Here is a 26776-nt window from a genome sequence, read left to right as displayed (position 1 = left end):
ACTGCCAAGTTCATAAAGCTTTTAAAATTTTGAATAAAAAAAGAATAATTTGTGCATCAATCTGTCTCTTGATAGTAATTTTGCTTGCTTCTAAATGAAACCCAGAATTTGTCAGATAAGTAAAAGAGGTAACACTTAAAACTAAAGTGTGTTTTCCTTTCACATTTTAATAATTCTAAAAATAGATTTTATAGAGTGATATTTTTCCTACAAAAGCCTTAGAAAGGAAACATTGTGTTTTTAAAGTAGCTACAAAAAAATAAAGTAGCTACATATTTTCAGTGCTAGTAAGCACTGAAAAACTGTGGAAAAATGAATATATCCCTATTTTCTATATTCTTATGCAAAACTTTCTCATTTGCTTGCATTTTGAGAGAAATAGGAAGCAACTCATTCAGTTATTCATTCAACATTTAAAGAACTCTTACATTTAAGTCATTTTGGTAGGATCTGACAATATACTATTAAATAGGTTAAGATCTTGGATTGTGAATGCTCAAAATGTAGTGAATGAAGCAGCCATGTAAAAATACATGTATTTTATTAAGTGCAGTGTTTTATAATAACAGTATATATCCTGTATAATGAAATAATTTAGACCAAATGTTTACTGTTCTTTGGCATTTGTGTGTTTTTATATTATTATGTTATAAACATTGTATATTTTATATAATATATATGATTCTATGCGAACAATTATGTTCAATAAATATGGTGTTGTAAGAGTTGATGTACTTGAAAAATTTTAAAACAGACTGGAAATTGTTACTTTTTAAAAAATGAGTAACATAAGACAAAGCTAGCATAAATTCATAATAATAATAATGCATCTTTACTAACCCCCTTTTTTTACTGTCATTAATTGGTACAATACAATGCATTATGTTAGTGATTTGAAAATAATATACAGATCCACAAATTACTGAAGAAAGAATGTCATTCTGTTTTGTGAAGAATTGGAACAGAATGAAATGCAAGACTATTCACTTGCATTTTCACTTAGACTGGAAAATAGATTATTTCCAAAGCAAACCTGGAATTACTACTTAAGTAAACTTTGGTTAAAAAAAAAATACTCCCAATCCTTTTTTTTTTAAATTTTTTTATTTATGATAGTCGCACACAGAGATAGAGAGAGAGAGAGAGGCAGAGACACAGGCAGAGGGAGAAGCAGGCTCCATGCAGGGAGCCTGACATGGGATTCGATCCCGGGTCTCCAGGATCGTGCCCTGGGCCAAAGGCAGGCGCTAAACCGCTGGGCCACCCAGGGATCCCTTCCAATCCTTTTGAAATGAGGAACTACAATGAAAAATCTACGAATAACTTAAGAAATATAAACAAGAACAAAAAACCTGTTTTAATAATTCTGAATAGATAACTTGGCAAAGGCATGCAATAAAATGTGTGGATTATGCAGTATTTACTTTCTCATTCCAATTTATACTTTGATTAGTAAGAAGATTAATAGGCTAATAAATGCACACATTTAAGATTATTTTATAAAATCATTTATATATTGTGTATTGTGACACTTCTTAAAAAATCTTCCATTTGTTTTGATATGTAAAAAAGATAGTACAGAAAAATACATTTACATGGTAGTTTTAATTACTAAAATAAATATTTTAAAGAAATCCTGGGAATTGAAGATTCTTTTTACCTCCCTGAATCTCAGTATTTGTCACCTGTAAATGGGTCTTTTGGACTGAGTCAATACTTCTAAACTGATCAGTCAACATTGAAATCACCTGTGAAATTGATGAAGGAAGGCTTTCTTCATAGAAGAATTCCAGTCAATAAAGGCAAAATTAATGAAACAATTATAAAATTAGCATTTGCAACTCTTGGTGGAAGAACTGATTCAGGAAAGATTTGTCCGTGGATGTTAAAGCCATTCCATGAAAAGTTAGGAGACAGAATAGGTGCGGAGGAACCTACTACTTCTCTGCTTGCTTGCTAATTGCAATGGGGAAAAGTGGACCTTTACACAGGACAGGTATGGCCATCACCACCTTAAATGCTTGGTCACTAAATGTGAGACACCCGGCATTATAGAAGCAATCATGTGATGTGGAACTATGAAATATTCTTACCAAAAGTTTATCTGAACCTAAGTAAGCCTATAGCCAAGGGATAGATCCAAGTCTTGTGGGGAATAATCCTTAAACAATGCTGGGAGTCTTTCTGTAAGAAAAAGAACACATAATTAGGTACGAAAGTGAATATGTGGAGTGAGAAAATAAAATCACAAGCTACAAATTTCAAAAAGCCTCAAATATCCTGGATATCACAAAATCCAGGAAATTAACATGATATTCATATTTTTTTAAGATTTATTTTTATTTATTTATTTATGATAGACATAGAGAGAGAGAGGCAGAGATGCAGGCAGAGGGAGAAGCAGGCTCCATGCAGGGAGCCCGACGCAGGACTCGATCCCGGGACTCCAGGATCACGCCCTGGGCCAAAGACAGGCGCGAAACCGCTGAGCCACCCAGGGATCCCCAACATGATATTCATATTAATTGGTGCTTGCCATGTGTCTCTCTCTCTCACTCTTCCCCTCCATTTTTGCCTGGATGCTTTATGATCTGTTGCACAATACCATTTTCTGTAGAAGAGGGGTCTTTGCCTTGGCTTTGTGGTCAAGGAGGGGGCATCCCACCACACCCCCCTCCCCAGCTGACCCAGAGGCTCTGGGGACAAGCCTGAGCATTGTTAGTCGTGAAACACACACAAGTGTTTCTAAAGTGCAGCCAGAACCACAAACACTGGGCTGGGCCATGTCTAGGCCTTCTACACCCTCAGCTATGACTCTCTCCACCTCACACAAAAGGATGGCAAACAGAAGCCACTGGGCGGCTCAGTTGGTTAAGTGTCTGCCTTTGGCTCAGGCCATGATCCTGGGGTTCTGGGATGGAGATATACCTTGGGCTCCCTGCTCAGTGGGGAGTCTGCTTTTTCCCCTCCCCCTGCTCATGCTTGCTCTATCTTTCAAATAAATAACTAAAATCTTTCAAAAAGAAAAATGCAAGAGAGTAAAGAAGTGTAAAGATCACATGAGACCTATAGGCAACACAATGGTTTTGCTTTTAGTCTTAAAAGCAAAAATTAACCATTCAGAGTTTTAACCAGAACATTGATTTCTCAGTTTTATGTGTTTGTGTATGTGTGTGTGTTTTAAGATTTTATTTATTTATTGTAGAAAGAGACAGCATGAGCATGGGAAGGGCAGAGAGAGGGGGAAGGAATTCCAAGCAGGCTTCACATGCAGTATGAACTCAACCTGGGCTCCATCTTACGACTGTGGAATAGTGACTTGAGGTGAAATCAAGAGTTAGATGCTCAACTGACTGAGCCACCCAGGTGCCCCTATCAGATTTATGCTTTGAGAAGACAACTTTGTTTAGTTCTAAGAGTCAAATTTTAGGGGAGCAAAAACTGACATGAGAGAGAGGGCACTCACTATTGCAGTAAATGAGATAAAAGAAGTAATTGTGGAGCTATAAGTAAGAAATGAGTAGATTTGAAAACTATTCAGGATGGAGATCAACCAGACTTGATTAACTGATTGATGAGAGAAGTACAAGGAAACAGGAGATGTCTGGTGTATGAAGGTGGATGGAGGCTGGTAGTATCTATAGGACTAGAGATGGCTGGATGAAGAACATGGAGGGAAGGATTGGAGGGCTTGAGTTCACTTTGGACATAGTGAAGGCACCTTGTCTTTTAGACATGCGAGGGGACATGTCAGATGGGTGCTGCATATATGTAAGTGTAGCTTGTGGTACAGAGCTGCCCCTAGGATATAAACCTGAGAATGATTAGTTAGTAAGTAGAAACTGAAGAGATGGGTGTGGCTTAAAGGACCCAGCCAGAATTAAGGTGAGAACAGATCATGAATTCCACTCTTGGTGATTTCAGTATTTACAGACTAAATGCAAAAGGACAACTCAACAGAACCTGAGAAAGAGTAGCCAGAGATATAAGTTGACTCAGAAACATGTGGATAGTAGGGAAAACACAGAGAGGGGTTGTTAAACCTAGCAAACATACTTCATAGGCATAGAAACTGATCAACATTTTGAGTAATTCCCAAGTAAAATAAGAGCATTGTATTATATCCCTTGATTTTGGTTACTCTAGAGGTTATTTGGCGATCTCCCCAAAAGTTCCATAGAAATACATGTATAACGTATTATCTGCTTTAGCATTTTCTTATAATTAAAATTCTGTATTTTGGATATAAAAGGAATCCTGAATCATGCTTCAGGAGACAATTTATTATATGAATTCTCACCTGTAATAAATTGCTTAAACAGAACCCAGCAGAGCTAAGAGAAATTGGGCCATATTCTGTTTCCCTCTGTTCTAACAGCTACCTGCCATTGTACATATTTCACTTTACTGAAGCAGATACTAGGGCTGACTTGCCCATATCCCTTTGGAATACACCATTTCTGTGCACTGAGTAGACTCAGCGTGCCAGGGAAATAATATTTCCCCTCCCTCCAGAGTAATCCTCAATCAAACACTAATGAAAATTGGTAAATATTCCCTACATACTCCTGTCCCTTGCTCATCAAATAACATAGCTCTGAGGCATGCCCCACATTGTATTTCAGAGTTCCATAGCAGAATTGAATCCTAGTTGCTCACTGTGTAATCTGCCCAAAAGAACATTCTTTATTTACTTCCTTCTTTTCCTGACTCACTTTTCAATCCTTCCTAATATCACACCTATTAAACACATGTCTCAGGGTCTGTTTGTTAGGTTTCTGTATTTGTCAGGGTTCTCCCAAGAAACAAAACTAATAAAATGTATACATAGAAAGAGAGATTTATTATAAGGAATTGGCTCACACAGGTATGGAGGCTATAAATCCCAAGACCTGCAAGCTGAGTTGCTAAGCTAGAAATCCAGAAGAGCTGATGATTTAGTTCCAGTTTGAGTTCAAAACAGGAAACAACAACAACAACAAAAAACTGATCTTCTAGCATGAAGGCCACCAGACAGGAAGAACTCTCCCCTATTTGGGGAAGGATCAGTTTGTTTTTTTGTTTTGTTTTGTTGTTTTGTTTTGTTTCTTATCCAGGCCTTCAACTCATCTGACAAGGCTCACCCACATCAGGGATAACAATCTGTTTCACTCAGTCTACTGATTTAAACACTGATCTCTTACACTGGCACCTGGGTAGTGGAGTGGGTTAAATGTCCATTTCTTGTTTTCAGCTCAGGTCATGATCTCAGGGTCATGAGATTAGGCCTCACATTAGGCTCAATGCTGGATGTGGAGGCTGCTTAAGATTCTCTCCCTCTGCTTCTCCTCCTGCTTGCACTCTCTAAATCAATCAATCAATAAAGTCTTTAAAAAATATTGATCTCTTACAAAAATACTCCCACTGAAATATGCAGAATGGTGTTTAGGCAAGTGTCTGGTCACCCCCAAGGTATAGTCAAGTTGACACATAAAATTAACCATCACAGACACCCAAATCAGACACAACTCTCTTTCCTGAAATCACAGTTTCTGATATTTTTTCTCCAACTTTTTTCCTCTGGAACTGAAACTTGCTTTTTGTTTATAAGGATGAAATTACGTTTGGCTATATACATATATGGTCAAAGTTCAAAAGACAATAGACCTCATCTTCCAGAATATTCTGGCTCACACTTGTTATTTTGCATAATTGTTGACATTTCATCTTCACTTTTTGAAATGTTATGTTTTGAAGAAAAAATTATGCAATCATCCTAGTCAATAACTGATTCCATAAATGTTATGGTGATAATCGAAAAATTACTGAAGTAAAATTTAATCCTTTATTAAATTATTTTTTCCTACTAATTAAAAAAGTATGATGAATTGTGTCATATTTCTTCATTTTTCTCCTTGGGTTATTTCACACTGAAATTATTTAATGGTAAATGCCCATTTGCAACCAGGATATTATTGTTGGTTATCAAGAATGTGTTTTCTTGCTCAAAGGATTGAAAAATAATGTATTTAAAACCTATAAATTGGGCAGCCTGGGTGGCTCAGCAGTTTAGCTCCTGCCTTCAGCCCAGGGTGTGATCCTAGAGACCCGGGATCAAGTCCCAGATCGAGCTCCCTGCATGGAGACTGCTTCTCCCTCTGCCGTATCTCTGCCTCTCTCTCTCTCTCTGTGTCTCTCATGAATAAATAAGTAAAATATTTTTTTAAAAATAAAACCTATAAATAATTTATAAGTATGATATAAGGTTCCACACGATCATGGTTTACTGTTGATATATGACAAATCTGAATATTTTCCTGAAGTAACCTAAAAGTAACCTGAAAATTACATTGTTGATAGAAGCTTGTTTAATTGGTCCAAAATCAGAGAGTGGGTATAACTGCAGAATGGTTTAGTTCTTCTATCACAGCTAGGGGAAGGGTGGAAATGATTGTGATGATCTGGAGCATTTAGAGCCTATTTTGTTTATTATTGAGTATGCACAGGTAAGAGCAGGAGGCGATTCCACATGGACTGGAATTCCATGTTGTGTGGCTACACAATGCCAGGACCAGCAAAGTCTCATAAAGCAATGAGCATGTTTACACTGTCTTTTTTTTTTTTAAGTTTATTTTCCATTTCTTCTATGAAATAGGTGTTTTTGTTGATTAAATTGTATTATATGGCATGGAAGTTATAAATATCTTCAAGTATTTTTGAAATCTCTTTCACCAAGGATGATTTTATTGTTAAATGGAAATTATAGCAAAATAAAAAATACTAAATAACAAAATAAAAAATAATAACAATTATAACAATTATATTGCAGCATATATAACAAGAAGTTAACTTTTAGCAATATTTTAAATATTTAAACATTTGCTAACAAGCAAGCAACATGTGCTAAGTCCTGCATTATTGCATTTTCAAAAAGATTCTTCATAATGCTTATGAAACCATAGTTGATCCTGAGTTCTTTAAGAGTTCTTTATTGTGAGTCCTGGTATTCCTGCGACAGAAATAGTGTTGTTATTCAAATGTACATAAATGCATTCAGTCCATAATAGTATTCATAGCCATCTATAAATAGTTGAAGAAACAATTGTATGAAATGCTTGATATTCATCTGAACCACTTTTTGCAATTTCACTTTTCTATTCAGATTTCAGAAATAATACAACAGTGATGCTCATAAGATATTCAGATATATTTTTGTTAGCTTTTCATAGATAGGGTGGTAGCTTCTTATAATTGTATATTCGGTTTCACCAAATTTAAGAAATCCCTTGTAAATGTGCAAAATACTAAGAAAAAGCCTGAACATAAACCATGATATACAATTATTAAATATATATTTTATGTGTATTTAGTGAACTTTCTTAATATTCCTTTTCATTTTTTTTTCTAGATACACCATCAGTCAAGATTATACCATCAACTCCTTTTCCACAAGAAGGACAGCCATTAATTTTGACTTGTGAATCCAAAGGAAAACCACTGTAAGTGATTTAATGAGCACTAAACTGTTTCACTTTTTCTCTCATACTGCTTTGATTTTAGGCTTTAGCTTCAGAAATCCACTGCTTTTGTCTTTTCTTGGTGGGCAAAATGATCTCTAGAACAGAAATCCCCTGAACCATGTCTTCATTAAGTATCTGTGGAAGATTGGTCTTTTACTTTGTCATCTCCGTGAAGTTTCTGGGAAGGTTTCCAGCTGTGATTTTTTTTCCCCTTTTATCTCTAGTAAGATAATCAACCTGAAAGGAAAGTGGGCTGAATCAGTCAGTGTTTACATCATAAGATTGATAGATGTTACACATTGCTGAACTTACTCTGCCCATGAAAATATTTGAAAATTTTGAAGCATCCTCAAAATATCCCCAAGTTTTAAGACTAAATGGGAAATCATTTTCATAATAAGGGGAATCACATCTACATTTCAAACGTATCCCCCATGAGTCATAATTTGTGAATGTGAGATGCTTCAATATATTCAATTGTAAAGTAATTTCATTATTAGAATATATAGATTCTAATGTCACTTCAACTTTAAAATTTTACTTTCTGACCTTCATGTATATAAACAACAAACTCATGGAAAATCTAATTTTATGCAAAATTCAAGAGTGGATTACCCAAATATGATTACTCAAAGACTATTTGACAGCCATTTGATCTTTCTAATATAGTAACAGTCTAGGTTGAGCTGAAAATAATTTGACTTTTTTAAAAGCTTCCAATTGATTTGCATTTTGTTTAAATATTAGTAGGAGGAATTTAATTGTCTTCCATAAATAACTATATGGGATATCTTCTGCATAAATCAAGTTAAATTATGAAAAAGTTATTTCTAATAACATTTGTTATTTAAGTGTAGATTTCTTATTATCCCATGAGGAATTTTTCTAAAAGAATTTTAAGGCAGAAACCTGAAATTTCTACTTCCCCAGTTATATGCTATTATAATTTTAACACACTAAGTGAATTCACACTTTCTTTATGAAAGTTTTGGTATTTTAAAACTTTCCTCTCTTCCAGTAATTATTTTCTAAAGATACAAATATGTTGATTTAAAGAACATTCAGTAAATTAACCCATTATTTTTCTTCTATCATTTAAGAAGCATTGAAGGCATTCTCATACCTTGAAAGGAACAAACTTGTTCATAGTCGCTTAACTACATTTTGCTGGGCAATTCACTTCCCTAGTTCTTACCTTCTAATAAGCTTAAATTGTTTATAGAAAACATTTGCTAACTGCAGTATGCTGAATGTGGCAGCGCTTTTGGGTATCATAGCTGCAACAAGAGCTTTTGGCTACAAGTTCAGTACTTTTAACTAGAGAAGGAAGTGTAATAGACTCGAGTCAGTTTTAGACACCCTTAAATCCTAATTTCTTTAGTCCTGACTCTGTGTATCTAACAACAGAATTTCTTTTCTAACTTTACCTTCTCTCTTCATTCCTGTTGCTTTCCCTTATTATTTCCATGGTAGTCGTCTCCTCCTCCTCCTCCTCCTCCTCCTCCTCCTCCTCCTCCTCCTCCTTCTTCTTCTTCTTCTTCTCCTTCCTTCCTTCCTTCCTTCCTTCCTTCCTTCCTTCCTTCCTTCCTTCCTTCCTTCCTTCCTTCCTTCCTTCCTTCTCTCTCTCTCTCTCTGCTTCTGTTGTTGTTTTATTTTTTTGTTTTTCTTCCTCCTCATAATCTCAGAGGTCAGCATATGGGACATGAAGGAACATGATCAGGATTAGGGCATAGGAGTTTTGCTTTTCCTTTTCTTCATTAATCTGCCCAAAGAACATATGTGTACACTTGGAATATGTGTATAACTTATACAATTAGATGAGGATGGGAAATATAATATTAGAATGCTTGGAATCAAATATGTCCCTGCTAAAATAGTCTCCAATTACCTGTCAATGATCTACTGTTTGCTTCCATATCTACTCCCACCAGCAGAAACAGCATTTAATTTATGTGAATAATCAGTTCGTGAGATCTATGTAACTAGGTTTCTAGGTAGTCATTTTTCTCAGCTCAAATGTGGTTGAATAGATGTGTTTTATCGTGGGTCTCTGTATCAGCTACCTAGAAATAAGCTTGGATGTGTAATACTCTTCTGCACTGCAGATGAATGAAAAGTACAGGGCTCTCTCATTTGTTTATTTCATTTAAGACTACGGGGCTCCTGGGGGGCTCAGTGGTTGAGCATCTGCCTCTGGCTCTGGTTGTGATTCCAGGATCCGGGATCGAGTCCCACATCAGGCTTCCTGCAGGGAGCCTGCTTCTCCCTCTGCCTGTGTCTCTGTCTCTCTCTGTGTGTCTCTCATGAATAAATAAAATCTTTTTTAAAAAAGAATACAAATGTTCCAGAAGTTTAGGAAATAGAAAATATTACCTTTGTCAGAAAGATCCTAATATCACTTTGGAAATAGATAAAGGGGATAAGAAAGACTCTTTATTTGATGGAAAAGAAAACTAAATCTCAACAATGTTCACCAAATTTCCTTTATTCGTCTAGTTTTAAAACAGATGACTCGGGATTTACAGTCAGTTCAATCATTGCCCCAAACTTACATTCTTTCAGCTATTTTCTGCTACTTCAATTGCTGAGTTTAAATTGTCACTTATCTTAGCCAAAGTAACTTTTGAAAAACTAGAAGTTTTCTAGTTTTCATTGCATCCCTGCAATGATGTCTAGTCCTGAAGATGAACCCCTGGAGCCTGAAGGTGAAGAACTGGCTAGTCTCAAGAAATATTTTACTGTTGCCACCCTCTTTGATCAGGCTATTTTCTTTATCTGTGCCCTTTCTGGGAACTTGCTAAATTCCTAACAAACTGACCATTTCTAGTAGGAGGTTATAACCATATTTAAAAAAAATCTCTAATAGGCATAATATCTTCTGGCGGTTACCTTATAAGCTCCATAAGGGTTAAAACGGTCTTTATAGTCTGTCTTTATCCATATAGTTCCCATTGTTATATTCTGTATGTCAGTCTACAAATAAATGTGTATTAACTGATTCTCTTGTGTATTCATTTGCAATTTCCTTTTTTTTTTTTTTATCATTTTCTTTCCTTGTAGATTGCCAGGCCATTAACATTAGAGAAAATAGCCAACTCCTTTGATTCCTTCCTGTCTCTAGACCACTGTTTCTCTGGTGTTTTTCCTAATCATCTTAAAATCCACTCTTCTGCATTTTCAAAGTATCATTTCTCGTAAATGAAAGCATTAACCTCTTTCAAGACAGTGTAATTCCTAGTCTCTCTTTAGTTTTATTGTGTCTCAAACAGTGCCAGATGAGGCAGATAGGACAAAAAAAACAAGGGAAGACCTAAAAGAAATCGTTGGATTTTCCCAGAAGGAAATCTTACTGATCATAAAGAAAACCATCTCACTAGAGCAAAGAGAACAGAAGGCAAATTCAAATAGATTAATCAGGGAATTAGTAGGTGGTGGGGAAATAAAGAAAATGGAAAGACCATCCATTTCAGAAATGAATCATGAAAAGTGGGAAGGAATGAGAAAAAAATTGTATATCAAGCCGAAGTTTTAAAAAAATAATAGAACCATTGTCTATATTTTAAGATAGGATAAAAAAAAAGCCTGAAGAACAGGAGTGAAAATGAGGCATGTGATATCACATATATCCCGTGGGCGGGTTCAAATTTCCTGTCTTACTCTGATAATCACTGTCAATGTTCTGCTCTATTACTTTGCAGCTATTACACCTGATTCCCCATTTTGTTATTTTGAAACCACTGAGAAGCAACACCGTGGCTTAGCTTCTGATGGGCTATCGAAACACTTAATTTCTACCATCTTTCCCATTTGCCAGATCCACCTTGAATGAGCCAGTGAAAGTCAGAAATGGATAACAGATATGTGATTCCTTTTCATCTTGTAACTTTAATCCATGATCAAATCTTCATTGTTTCTTAAAAAGTATTTGACCGATACATAATTTCCTAAAGAATGACCTATTCACACTTATCAGGCATCCTGATTATAGGCAAAATAATACCACTGTCTTTTGTATAAATCATAAACCGATGGCCTGGTTCAACGTGCACTGAGACTCATGCTCCTAACCTGCCCTCCTGTATGCTAACGTTGTTTTCCTTGTTCTAAATGTGAGGACCCCAGTGACTGTTTAGGAACAATCATGCCTTATTTGTCTGCTCTGGACTGAAGCCTTTTGCTATTTTCCTGTGGAACAGCTGCATAACTTGGGCCAGGACCAAATTGTTCCACTTGACATTACTGTGGAGGCATTGTATTCTTTTCTTAAAAGAGAGATTACTGTACATGTCTGTCTATTGTTTTAATTTAAGTTTAGAGTGAGGACAGAGCTAATGCCAACCACTTTTCTTTTAAGTCCCCAGAGTTTTTGCAACCTTCTCTTTCTTTGGCTGAATTCCCAGACAGCTTTCAGGCAGCAGCATTCTCCATTTATAGGAATAGAGAAAGAAAAAAGCTGTTACATTACAGTAAAGTCGTGACCTTAGAAGGTGTGAGGTTGCCCCCACGTGATAGAGCTAAAGAATCATCATTCATTTTAATCAAGTGTTTAACACTCTGGAAATTTACTTCAGAAAAGCTATGGGACATTTTCAGACAAATCAATGTGTGATTTGGCATTTAATCTATAAAATAAAATAATCATAGGTATCGATAAACTTTTCTGTATATCCAGCATGATGCTTATGTTTTACTTACTATTTTACCTTCTGGTAACCACAATTTTTCTCCTGTCTTGGCATAAATCGAGTATATATAATTACATCCCACATAACATGCCCTGTTCTGTACAAAGAAAGAGTTTAATCTTCAGGAAGACATATCACATACCATGTAACAACTAGTGAGGTGGTTTACAGGAACAATTATGCATCCATGTACAAAATGATCAAGAATTTAAGAAGCAATCTGATAAGAATGTATTGATGTATTTGATGCATTTTTCTATTAGCATAATAGAGATTAAAAATGAGATGCAAATTAAGGCTAAACAGTTTTATTATACAAGTCCGTTTTCTCAGCCTAAAATGACCTTTTTATAAATCACAGATTATTTACTCATTTTCATGTAACCTAATCACAGCCAGAAGAAATGACAGTATCTACCAGGACTAAAAGAAGGCAAGTTATCATCCATAATGAAATGTTTTAGGCCAAAACGGGACAAAAGTGAATTTTGAAAAAAAGAACACTGACCTACAATAATAGCATTTTCATATCATCTGACCTAATGCATAATGGATGTTAATTACACAATAGCTATTTCTCTCCTGCCATCTATTTTATAGAAAGTCATCTAGTTAATCATCAAGATCTGCGTTTTTGTTCAGGTATAATTCGTATGCTGTCACACTCTGGGCACCAAAAGTTTTGTGGTGCATTAGAAAGAGAAATACAAAAGTAGATTTGAATTATAAATCTGTGAATATCTGTGACCAGGGTGGACTTGAGCAAGTCACTTAACCACTTGAAGTATTTTATTTTTATTTAGTAAAATTTACTTTTTAGAGCAGCTGTAGTTTCATAGTGAAACTGAGTGGAAAGTACAGGGTTTCCATATTACCCCCCACCACACATGCACAACACCCCCTACTATGGACATCCCAAACAACAGTGGTGCTTTTATTACAAACCATGAACCTACCTGGACCCATTGTTCTTACCACAAAGTCTGTAGTTTACATTGGGGTTCTTTCTTGCATACCAATTATTTTTTATTCTCTAAAGAATAAAATGAAATCTAGTGAACAAACTGTTTTAAAGATGAATGACAATGTATATGAAATTTCTGTCTCCAAGTAATTTTGTAATACATAATAACCATGAGGATGATGATAAATTATGATTTTTTTCAGAAAGTTGCATGAGATATACAAATTTGGTGAGATATACACACAGTATATCTCACCAAATTTTAAAACTTGGGAGTCTTAATTATATATTTAATACATATGCTAATATTGGACTGCTATGGTAATCTTGAAAACTGAGCTATCATCTCAAATTTGTTCCATGGCTCTGAAATTCAACGTTCCGTGCGGAACGAACATGTTCTAGGACAATGGTCTGTTACTTTCAAAAGCATGCTTGACCAGCAAAGATATCCATTCTAAAGTCATGGCAAACTGAACAATATGGCTGTTTTTGTTGAGGTTACATAGTAATAATGAGGTTCTAGAAGAAAGGCAGAGGCACGAACCCCTGTCAGGGCAAAATATAATACAGAGAGAAATGGGAAACTGGAAACTACTGAGCCACAGCAATTGCACTTTCACAGTGTTAGGAAGAAGTTTTAAAATGGAAAAGACTGGAAGGAGTAGAGAATGAGTTCTGGTCCCACAAACGTGGACAAAGCTACACTCTAGAGCAGTTCTGCTGGGATAAGAGACAAGCTGGCAAGCTTTGATAGAAAGTCAAAGCAGGAGATCTAAAACCGTACACAACCAAAAATGAGTGAAAGGCATGAGTCACGGGTGGTGGAAAATCCAGGGTCTGCAATGAATAAGACATCTTTTTGTTTTGTTTTGTTTTGTTTTGGACCTCATTTTGATAGCCTTTCCCAAATTCCCTTAGGCTTAAGGTCTTTTCTAAACCACACAACTGGGACGCCTGGATGGCTCAGTGGTTGAGCGTCAGGTCGTGATCCTGGGGCCTGGGGATGGAGTCCAGCATTGGTCTCCCCGCAAGGGGTCTGCTTCTCCCTCTGCCTGTGTCTCTGCCTCTTTCTCTGTGTCCCTCATGAATAAATAAATAAAATCTTAAACACACACACACACACACACACACAACCATCCTGTTGCAAAAGGCTTACGAATTCATAGTCATTTCTAGTTTGGAAATGAGGAAAATCAGTTTTGTAGAGGTTGTATGACCTTTTCTAGTCACACAAGTGATAAATGGTAGAATTGAGATTACAAACATGTTTTTAAAAAGTTTATGGGGCACCTGCGTGCTGCAATTAGCTAAGCGTCCTACTCTTGGTTTTGGCTCAGGTCATGATGTCAGGGTTGGAGAGTGAGCCCCACATTGGCTCCGTGCTCAGCATTGAATCCACTTGAGATTCTCTCTCTCTCTCTGCTCTTGTCTCTTCTCTAAAAATAAATAAATACATATTTAAAAAATTAAAAAATAAACAACAGTGATGGTTATGTTTTCTTGTTTACCCAGTGTTCAGTTCAATTTTAATGATTTTTCACAGTAACCTGTTGAAGTTGGCAAGAATGAGTTTTCAGAAAGCACTAGGAAAGCCTATATTTCAAACAAATATGCAAAAAATAGTAATTTATAAAACAGTTACCACTTATGTAAGCCCAAACCTGTTAGCATATCTAAATGGTTTCTAAATAGATCTAAATAATTTCTGACTAGATTTTATGATTAGGTGTATAAGAATTATTTTATTGTTATATATATTTGTTTTTAAAAAGCAGATTATACTCTTAATTTTATATATCTTTAAGAAGATAAGACTGCAAGTTACAATTACAAGACAATACCAAAGCAAGTGTAAAATCAACATAATGGAATACATGTGAAGCCTTAGAAGGTAAACAGAATAAGCAGGAAATTAAAAGAAAACATTCCTCAAAATTACATTTTTTTTTTTTAAGATTTTATTTATTTATTCATGAGAGACACAGAGAGAGGCAGAGACAACAAGCAGAGGGAGAAGCAGGCTCTGTGCAGGGAGCCCAACGTGGGACTCGATTCCTGGTCTCCAGGATCAGGCCCTGGGCTGAAGGCGCTAAACCGCTGAACCACCCAGGCTGCCCCCGTGTTTTGTTTTTGTTTTTGTTTATGTTTTTGTTTTTTGTTGTTGTTGTTGTTTTTAAGTAAAATTCTTAAGATATCACCAAAATAATTGCTGGAATAAACATAATGAGAGACCGTACCATTTAGATATTCTCACAATGTCAGTCTTTGGTATAATAAAGGTTACAGGACATTTAGATTGTTTTTTGTATTTCTTTGTTTTTTGTTTTTTGTTGTTTTTTTTATGTGTGTGTGTGTGTGTGTTTGCTTGTGTTCCCATATCTAGAAGATTCAAAATTGTCTTAATTAATTAAAAGTTGAAGGCAATATTAGCCAGTTTATTCTACCATGTTTTTTTTTTTTTCTACCATGTTTTTAAATGTATAATATTGGGAAATTAGCTCTAAGTTTTCATAATTAAAAAAATATATACCCATGTGCTGTGCTTCCCATATGAATTTCTTTTCTGAGGCCCATATGGTCTTTTACTTCCATCTCATGGCTTCAAAATTTAATCACATGTTGACTCTCTGGAAACACACAAGTGGTTATCTTGGAAATGAAACCAAATATATTTGGTTTTGTTTTTGAAACAAGAAGCTGACTCTTGATAATCTTCACTGCTGCTATTTAGGCTGGGAATCTGTGGTGTGCTGGGCACTCAATCATTTTCAATTAAATGTTCCTATGTCTTATAAAAGTCCCATAAGAGCTTGCAGAACCACAATTATAGATCCATAGAGGAAATGTACTTCTTGAACATTTCTAGGTAAGCAGTTTTCTTACAACAAAAAGCCAATTATTTTGAGGGATTATGTAAATGTTCAGTGGGAAACTCTAACACAATAATATCTCAGTATGTTTGAGACACCATTGTGGAATGATGCGGTCTTACACATTTACGAGATTTTCAAGATGCGGACTTTTGGACACATGGGTTAAAATATCTTTGTTTTTTAATGTATTAATTGTGATATTACATCATGACATTTTACTTTTTATTTAAAGATATATAAACATTGTATGCGTGTTTATATATAAACAAGTCATCGAAATGGTAATTGCAGGGAAATTGCAGAAACAAAAATCACTCTTAACATTAAAAAAGCTGAGGGATGCCTGGGTGGCTCAGAGGTTGAGCAGCTCCCTTCACTCAGGACAATGATCCCAGGGTGCTGAGACTGAGTCCCACATCAGGCTCCCCACAGGGAAACTGCTTCTCTCTCTGCCTGTGTGCCTGCCTCTCTCTCAGTGTCTCTTATGAATAAATAAAATCTTAAGAAAAATAAATAAGAAAAATTTTAAAAAAATTAAAAAGCTGAAATACTATATACCTCATTCTTACTTAAAGAAAATATAAACACTTTGCTCAACAAGTGCCATTCAATAAGATTGTTTTTTTCATCTTTGCAATTTTTTTCTGTAATATGTGTCATAATGTTAAAGATAACATCCCTCCAGTGGTCACCAGTCAGCTAACTGGGAAATAGATTATTCTGTGCTCATGTTAATGTTATGACTATGACTATGACATATGTATAACATATGAAGGAAACAAAATGTGGAAACTAAAATTAATTCAGAATCACTGTAGATATTTGGTAGTATTTCAATTAAAGGTGAAGCAGAAAAATCTTTTCTTTTTTTCACTCAGCTAAGTATCCAAGCTATTCAAAATATTCACAGTTGAGGAACATAAACCTTTAGCAATATTTCTCAATTGTGATAAATTCATTTTCTTAGAACTCTTCTTCAAAGGTGTCTGTGTCATTCACCTGATTCTAGGCCAAAGATTGTTAGAGTTACAAAGGCATTTTTGATACAACAAATCCAAGAACACAGAAAAATATCAGCTTCCTTCTTTTGAGCGAAATGTAGAATAATAAATCTCTCTCTCCTTTGGAAAGAAAAACTCATTCCATAAAGGACACTAAGCAGTCTATATGTACTTTTTATGAACCATATTTAACACAAGAAATGTCCTTCATACATAATGAGGATAAATATCCAAAAAGTGCTACAAACACATCAGTTAGATTGTAAATTAATGTCAAATATTCATGATCAAATAGAATTTCTATACACTAATTAGTTCATGGGTGTTCATCTTGTTTTGGTCTTATAAAATCTATCTTCTGTGAACATAAGTGCATACTCATGTGATTTGTCTGGTAAAACTCTTTTGTTTTATTTATTTATCTAATTGAAACGTAGTTAACATACAACATTATGTTATTTTCAGGTGTACAACATGGTGAATGGACATTTATATACATTGTGAAATGCTTACCCCAAAAAGTATACTTATCATCTAACAACATACAAATTATTATAATATTGACTATGCTTTCTATACTATACTTGACATTCCATTACTGTTTTATTTTATAGGAAATTTGTACCTCTTAATCCCCCCACCCCCATACCTTTCCCCTCTGGCAACCACCAGTTCTGTCTATGGGTCTGTTTCTGTTTTGTTTATTTGTTCTGGATTCCGGATTTCACATATAAGTGAAATCATACAATATTGTCTTTCTCTGTCTGACTTATTTTGCTCAGCATAATGCCCTCTGAGTCTATACATGTTTTTGCAAATGGCAAGATTTCCTTCTTTTTATGGCTGAGTAATATTCCACTGTATGTGTATGTATGTATATCTTCTTTGTCCAGTCATCTATTGATGGACACAGGTTGCTTTCATGATTTGGCTATTGTAAATAATGTTGCAATTAATATAGGGACATATAAATCTTTTTGAATTACTGTTGTTTTTTTAGGTAAATACCCAGAAATGGATATATGAAATTGCTGGATCATATTGTATTTCTATTTTTAATTTTTTGAGGACCCTCTATACTATTTTTAATACTGTCTGCACCAGTTTACATTCCCACCAACAGTGCATGAAAGTTCCCTTTTCATCACATTCTAGCCAACACTTATATTTTTGATAATAGACATTGTATCAGGTGTGAAGTGATATCTCACTGTGGTTTTGATTTGGATTTCCATGATTATTAGTAATATTGAACACTTTTCACACGTACCTATGGGCCATCTGGGTGTCTTCTTTGGAGAAAATGTTTTTTAGTTCCATTGTCCATTTTTAATCTGATTGTTTTGATGTTGAATTGTTTGAGTTTGTTATATATCTTGGATATTAATCCATTATGAGATGTAACATTTACAAATATCTTCTCCCATTCAGTAGGTTAACTTTTTGTTTTAATGGTTTTATTTGCTGTACAGAAGCTTTTTAGTTTTATGTATATACGATGGTTTATTTTTTGCTTTTGTTTCTCCATGCCTGAGGAGGCAGATTTTATATAGTGCTAAGAACAGTGTCGAAGAATTTGCTACCTGTTTTATTTAGTATTATGGTTTCAGGTCTTTATTTAGGTAAATATTTAATCTATTTTGAGTTTATTTTTGTATATGGTAGAAGTAATCTGGTTTCATTCTTTTGCATGTAGTTGTCCAGTTTTCCCAGCACCACTTATTAAGAGACTATCTTTTCCCCATTGAGTATTCTTGCCTCCTTTGTCATAGATTAATTGACCGTGTAAGTGTGGTTTATTTCTGAGCTCCTTAATTTATCTATGTGTCTATTTTTGTTCCAGTACCATACTGCTTTATTGTATTTTTGTAAGATTGTTTCAAATCTGAAAATATGATACCTCTAGTCTTGTTCTAATGTCTGTAATTAATGATGGCCTTATAACCTTTCTCAAGATTGCTTCGATATTTGTGTGTTTTTTTGTAGTTCCATACAAATTTTAAGATTATTTGTTTTGGTACTGTAAAAAATGCTATTGGTATTCTGATTATGACTACAGTGAATATATAGATTACTTTGGGTAATACGGACATTTGAACAGTATTAGTTCTTTTATTCTATGGAACATGGACTATCTTTCCGTTTATTTGTATCATATCCAATTTCTTTTATCAATGTTTTAAGGTTTTCAGAGTATAGGTCTTTTACCTCTTATACTTAGTTATTTTATTGTTTTTGATACAATTATAAATGGGATTGTTTTCTTAATTCACCTTTCTGCTAGTTGGTTGTTATGTATATAAGTGCTACAGATTTATACGTAATAATTTTGTATCCTGCAGCTTTACTGAATTCATTTCTTAGTTCTAATAGTTTTTTCGTGGAATATTTAGGGTTTCCTATATATAGTATTATGTCATTCGCATTAATAAAACTAAGAAAATTCTTATTCCTCTGAAAGCCATGTACTCAAACAATTTAAAGACATTTCCTTGCATTACAGAGGTTTTACAAGTGTAGTGTATAGAGATTCACTTTTTTTCAGATATAACCTCAATTATATGCCAGCCCCTAAACATCAAAGTTTGAAAAAATTTAAATGGTAAACAATTCCCCAAATTATAGAAAATATGAACATTTACAAAGGTCTTTAATTAGCATAGCAAGAATCTTCCAGTAATTAATGATGGCCTTATAACCCAACTCTTGCAAATTCAGAGTACCAGAAGTATTTGGATCCTTTAAGCAAAGAAGAGAGAATCAAAATAAAAATAGGAGAAAAGAACAGCAACCATTGTGACTTGTGACAGGCAGATGTCTCTGATGATGAACTTTATCACTAATACTCAAGATTACAAGTATAGGGATGTACACAGTGAGCAAGATTCTTGTCTCACGGAGTCAAAGAATGAATCTCACAGACAAAGGAGATTGAGCAAAAGGATAGAATTTTATCAAGCAAATATACAGAGGAAGCTCTCAAGTGTAAGAGGGGTCCCGACTGGGTTGCTAAGGACTTTGCATCTCTACCCTTTTATTAGGACCTTACAAGGAAATTTGCCAGTGGTTAGTCAATGGTCTGGAACTAGACATGATGCTTATACATTTTGTGTGAGTCTTTGTTTCTTGTGACATCTGTGATCTGTAGATATATTTTGCTAGGTCTGGTTTATCTTTATAGTTAACTTCTTTGAGGTCTGATCATTTTTGTGGTTATTTTCTATTTTCTGCAGTTACAGTATAATTATTAGAAAAACATTTTAGCCCTAGCAGTTGGGACAGGGGTTCTGTTTTTTTCTTTCTCATGTCTATTTTTGTTCTGTCCCAGTGTCTGTATACCTGAAATATCCCCAGAGCTTAAGTGGGGCCCCTATTCTTTCCCTACCTAAAGTCCCATCCTTTCCCTATTCAAGGTGACCATATAAAAGCAAGATTAAAAAATATAATAGCTTGCAGTGCAAGGACAAAAAGACCTATTGGTTAAAGGAATTCTCACTTTGGTTCAGTGTTTTTCAAGTTGCTGGCTGTGGCTTATTAATGAGTCATACGATCAATTAACAAATTATTTTTAAAAGCCAAAAATTAAAAGAAAATGATAGAATTGAAAAGGAAAATATACAAATGTGTAGAAGAAAAAGTAAAGAAAATGTCACAGTGCCAATTGTATTTCCTATATGCATTTGTGCATTGTGTGAGGTTATTAAATGTGTTTCTCTATAGATCACACCTCAAAATTTTTGAAAATCATTGGATTAACAGCGACTGTGATGAAGCTGAAGTCTTAATCACTTCAGTCCTTCTAAAACCATCAGCCTACAAAAATATGTGTTCAGACAAGAAATCTTAGCTCCAAAATATAGGCGAATGCTGCTAAGAATGTTATGTTAAATAATGCAGGTAAATTTGATCGTTTGAAAAAGATTTCAGTCAAATGACTAAAATGTCTTAAATATCAATTACCTTCAGCATTGACTTATATGGAACATTTAATTCCCCAGCTACCAGATAAATGATGTGCACTTTACTTTTACTTTTCTAAGACCATTGATTTTAATACCAGAAAAGAAACAAGTTATGGAGCAGAAGCAGTTCTGCAGTAGTAACACAGTGTTTGACATAAATATTAGACCTTATAAGGCTAATTAGCTTTATTTTATAGTAGCATAGGTAATGGATTATAAAGTAACTCTTATATGGAAAACAGGACCCCATCCTTATAACGTGCCCTTGAACTGAATGGTATTTAGGCATCTGATTGAATAAAATGCTTCTAAATACATTTATAATGTACCAAATTGAAAAAGTGTCAGATTCTGAAAAATTTAGTCATAATTTTTTGATTTAAAGAAAAGTTAAAATGTTCCAAAGTCTAGTTTAGTCGAAGGAAATTTTCAGAAGTGACTAAGTTTCAAATAAAATGAAGAAAAAAAAAAACAAATAAAATGAAGAAAATATGTTCTTGAGCATGACCATTTTTAAATATATCATAGAAATTCTAAGCTTAATGTATATCCACAGAGGAACTTATTACTGTTTAGACGAGGAATGGATGTTTACTCAAGATTTCTTGATCTTTTAACCAGGAAGTAATATTTTTGTATTTACCAAAGAAAAGAAAAGTTAAGTACAGATAAGTCATGGGTAATTGTTTTGCTTTCCCAAAAGCCCTTGAGAGATTGATTATCCTAAGCATCTGTTACAATCTTGAATATTTTTCCTTCAGTGCTAAAATCTGTCACTCCTTCAGGATCATAGCAATCTTACCTTTTCTAGAGATAATCTTTTATTTGTTGTGCCATAAATTGGCTGGAATTATACAGTGTGCAATATGACTGCATTGTTTCTCAAAAGTGTTAAAATAATCATCAAAGAATGCTATCTTTTCTGTAAAAAATGGTCCTGGATTTCACAGGCACTCTCAGAAAGACCATTATTTTCAAGTCTTCTAAAGAGCACTTACCTCTTGCATATAGGTTATTTTCTGTTTCAACTACAAGCTTCTAAACTTGAAGGCAAGAAGTGTCTTAAAAAATAGAATCACATAGCATATGCTCAGATTAATCAGGATAGAAGTCCTTTTCTTATTTGCTATTGAGGTTCTAAATCTAATGATGAACTTAATACTGATGTTATTGTCCCATCTAAATCTCATCTTTAATGTAATGAGATGTCTACTTGATACTGCACTAACATAATGGTTGATTTCAGGAGTTTACATGAGTGAGTGGATAGATTCAGAATTAGAGTGTCAACTTGCAGTGTAACGGAATAAGTAGGCTTTAATTTTCCACTTCAGAGTGAATTCATTTATTGCTACATTAAATACTTTTGACCCTATCAGACAGATATGCTTATAGTGATATTTGAGTTAGGGGCTTTCACCGCTGAGCCTTTAAATAGGAATCCCTAGGATTCTCAGACTTCACATAGAAGAATAACAATAACAACCCAGTGCATGGCTTTACATGAAACGAGTTGTGCAGATATCAGAAATATCATATCTGTGTTGAGCAAAGTCTAGCCCCTAAAAATCATTATGCTAAATCACGTAATTGAAGTGCACGGCCAGAAACCACTAAACACAAAAGGACATGGAGACCAGTGAGCAAAAAAGGCTAAGGAGTCATTTTACTCTTTCTTTCTCATACAAAACACAAAAACAGGCTCTTTCAGCCCTAAATATCTAAAATGTTAGGACGAGGCCAACTTAATAAATGATGATACTAGATGTATCAAAATATCAATTTTACAAAGGTACATATTTTAAATATTATGTTAGTTTTAAGAGCCAGAAATGTGTAAATCTAATCATATGCTCTAAATAATGTTTATAATGATAGATGAGGCATATTTCCATGGATCAGAAAAATAAACAAACTTACAAACTTTTTTAAATACGTGAAATACTCAAAGACATGGTAATAATATTTACTTTGGCTTTGAAATTGTTTTTCTCAAAAAAAAAATTGCTTTCCTCATTGCTCTTCATGCTTATTCTTGCATGATGACTTCAAGAACAATAAACAAACAGACTGTATGCCCTCTCCTCATTTCTTCTTCTTTTTTTTTTTTCCTCATTTCTTCTTTATCTTGTTTTGATGTTCTGATAAAGACAAAGAGAAGACAGAAAAGTTGCATTCATCAGGGCTGAGAATTAACCAGATAAGCACAATGGATAGGAAAAAGAAAAAAAGAAATCTTGATTGTATTTAAGACTGATTAAAGAGGGGTGCTTGGATGGCTCAGCTGGTTAAGTGTACGACTCTAGGTTTTGGCTTAGGTCATGACTTTGCAGTTGTGGCATTGAGCACCACATCAGGCTCTGTACTCAGCGTGGCATCTGCTTCAAATTCCCTGTCCCTCTCCCCCTCATTCACTCTATTTATCTCAAATAAATAAAAATAATCATAAATAAATAAAATCATCATCATAAAATAAGTAAAATAATCAACTTTCCCTATCTACTACATCTCAATCTTTTTCATGATTTGTATTTTGTTTGCACATTTATTTGTTTACTTAGTTGATTGGTTGGTGGTATGTTGATTTTGCATTATTTTTTTTCTTATTTAAGACTGATCTTGTTCCTGGTGTACGGATTGAACAATATAACGAGAATAGCTCCTCTCTCTTCATTATCACCATGCATTTTCTGGCTCCAAGAGTTGTATTTACTTTTCCATGAGCTATTCCATTATCTTCTATTGTTCTTTACTTTCCTTTTTTACTCCAACTTTATGTAGGACCTGGTTTTCTCTGTTACAAATTCTGTATATGGTCTCCTTATTGAACTTCCTTTTTCAGATATTTCACATTGCTATACTTAAAGGAAACTCTGACCAGGAATATTCACTACTTAAAAGACTTAGCAAAGTATATTTGTCTGGATATTTTAGCTTGGTACCCAAGGCCAGGCTTGAGTTGATTTTTGTTTTTTTGTTTTGTTTTGTTTTGTTTTGTTTTGTTTTCCCTATGTCTGTACCCCAAACCTTTCCATTTTTTTGTTCACAGTTCTCTTTGTGACCAGAATGTTCCCTACCACTTTTCATTCTCTCTCCTATAAATGACATCATCAATCTTTTGGTCTGACACTAAAATAATACTTTTCATCTTCAGCTTTTTGTCTTATAAAAATCTTTGTCTTGGATCTACTTCTTTATGAGCATATTTGGTCCTGTTAAAACTTGTATCTTGGCTTTTGATTTTATTACTCCCAACTCAGTTATCCTATCAAGTGCCTTTAACTATGCCCTTTCATGATTTGTTACCTTAGCTAATTATACCATTACCTATTATTAATCCTGTTCTCTTGGCACTTGATATATTTAAATTTGTCTTTTTGACAATATAGCCTCTGGAAGGCAAGCATCCTACTTGAGGTTTTGACTTCTTAGTGGGCATCATCCATTTCTACCACTCAAAACCCTGCCACAATTAAAGATACCAATGAAGAATTTTATCTTCCATAAAGCCTGTTCCAATGTCCCTAGTATAGGTATGGTGAACCTTTATGATGTTTTGTAACTCATTTGTGCCACTTTCAGTGCCCTGCAAGTGTAATGGTTGATGATATACATCTTATATAAACTACTAAAATATAACAGCACAGAGAGAAGATGCTTATTTTCTTCATATCTCTCATAATTTCAGGTTCAAACACTTGCACATATTTGTTTATTGATATTCGTTAAATAATAACTATATAAACTTATGAAGTACCTAGTCAAAAGTACATAGGTATGCTTTAACAAAATAACCACAAAAATCTTCATTGATCTCTTTCATAAGATTTACATTTTTTTACAAGTGTAAAAGTAAACATTTTCTGGTAATTAAACTCATTGAGACTCATTGAAGACTACTATAAATGTTTCTGAAGTTTTGTTTTCCTTTGAGCAAAATTGTATCTATAAAGACAGACACATAAATGTTTTTCACTGATTATGTTTTAAAATGAACTTCAACTGTAAAGTTCACTTTAAATATTCAAAGTGAACTTGAATAATAGTAAAAGTTACTTGATGTTTTAAGAATTGCTTCCATTAAAAGTATGAAATCCATAACACAAAAGAAAAGCTAATTTCATCGTAATTAAGTTGCACAACAATCAAATTTGAGGAAAAAAAATCACAGCTTGATGAACCCTCCAAGGTCCTAGTCAACATTTTATAATAGTTAAGAATATGATTTAAAATATATGCAGAATGTTATTTATACAGCTATTTTCAGAAACCTCTTATTTGATCTTCAATAACAAAATAACCTTTCGTGTATCTTTACATTTGAAGTGGTCAATGTAGTAAGTAGCTCCACAAGTAATAGCAGCCACATCCTTGGCTTCCAACAGAGACTCGTTACAAAATTATATTTTAAATTGATTGCCTAGCTTTAAGAAAGGCTACTCCTTGAACTTGCTTTGTACTTATATTTTAGATTTTAAGAAAAGGAACGAACAATATCAGCTTCTAATTTTTTTTTCCCCTCTTCTCTTTTCTTCTTCTACCTCACTTGATTGGCAAAGTTTGGGCTGTGGCTTATGGATGCAATTTCAATCCACCCAACAAAGAATGGCCAAGGCTAGATTCTCTCAGAGACCTTATTCCTAGAACTCAATAAATTCAAGTTTTTCTACTTGAACTGAATGTCAAGCTCATTTTGCAGTTTGAACTTAATTTCTCTTTCACCATCTTGCTAACAATTTGATAGCATGAATGCAAAGTTTTATACATAGACTCTTCAGTATAATTTTGCTGAAAGCAGAAAAAGGGATTGAGATGTTTAGGTAACTTCTCCCACTTTCTCACATGGTAGATTGAAACTGTCATGGGAAATAGAGGAGCAACTGGCTAAAAAAAATCCCCCTGGTATTCCATCTTCGATCACATTGCCTACCACCTGGGAATTTCTAAACTGAAATAAAGGCAATAGTCATCTTCATGTGCCATACAATCTTAAGTATATCAGACACCAAGTTATTAAATATAAGTTCCTGCTTTGTCTCACATGAAAGAAATGTAAGATACATGCATTTGCAAGTTTCTTTCTTTTTTTCTTCTAGCCAGAACGAGGTGTTTACTTGAATTTTCTTACAGCAACTTTTATTTTCCTTCATTTAGGAAAAATAAGTTTCATTTCCCTAAGACTAGTTTTATTGTTAGAGCCCAACATGTGTTGTGCTTATGAGGGAAAAGGCACTCCCAGGGGATATAGCCATTTGGGAAAAGGAAGATACTGGAGAGTGCACCTGTTCCAAAGTTTGGAAGACCTTTGCTCCCTGTCTACTTCTGCAAGACACCAGGAGAGTTCTTTTCTAGGAGATGCGCATCATGACACTTACTTTTCTATACCTGATCTTCTTATTCTTTATTATTCTTCTCAAGCATGAGCTGGGAAAGAGGATGAGAGTTAAGAAGGCAAAGTGAGATTCCACTGCCATCAATACCTAAGAAATAATGATCCCATACACATACATATACAGCTGGAAGAATTAGAGGGACTCTTCCTATAGTTTGACTTTACAGAATAAGCACCCCAAATAAAGAGTTTTACTGGAAATGAGGTTTCTATTAAGTTCTAGATCTAAAATAGGCTGTTAGTCTGAGGGAGTTGTGGCAATTCATTTCTAAGACTAATTTACAAATAATTAATTATTGAAGATATCAGAGAATCTTAGAGACATAGAAAACAAAATACTAAATTAATAGTGATTTTTCTGAAAATCTATTAAGGTAAATAAACTCTACCAAGACCT

At 34.3% G+C, this 26776-nt stretch overlaps 1 protein-coding gene across 3 annotated transcripts in view; it reads left to right on the top strand.

Moving 5' to 3' along the window:
- Nucleotides 1-26776, top strand: part of CADM2 (cell adhesion molecule 2) — a 1062630-nt gene that overhangs the window by 938096 nt on the left and 97758 nt on the right. For all 3 annotated transcript variants that reach the window (XM_038581190.1, XM_038581189.1, XM_038581191.1), the window contains one exon: nucleotides 7388-7478. In XM_038581190.1, the coding sequence (XP_038437118.1) occupies nucleotides 7388-7478 (91 nt within the window). The remainder of the gene's footprint in view (nucleotides 1-7387; nucleotides 7479-26776) is intronic.

This window comes from Canis lupus, chromosome 31, assembly GCF_011100685.1.
Source record: "Canis lupus familiaris isolate Mischka breed German Shepherd chromosome 31, alternate assembly UU_Cfam_GSD_1.0, whole genome shotgun sequence".
Classification (NCBI taxonomy): domain Eukaryota; kingdom Metazoa; phylum Chordata; class Mammalia; order Carnivora; family Canidae; genus Canis; species Canis lupus.
This window is presented reverse-complemented; position numbering and strand designations above follow the sequence as displayed.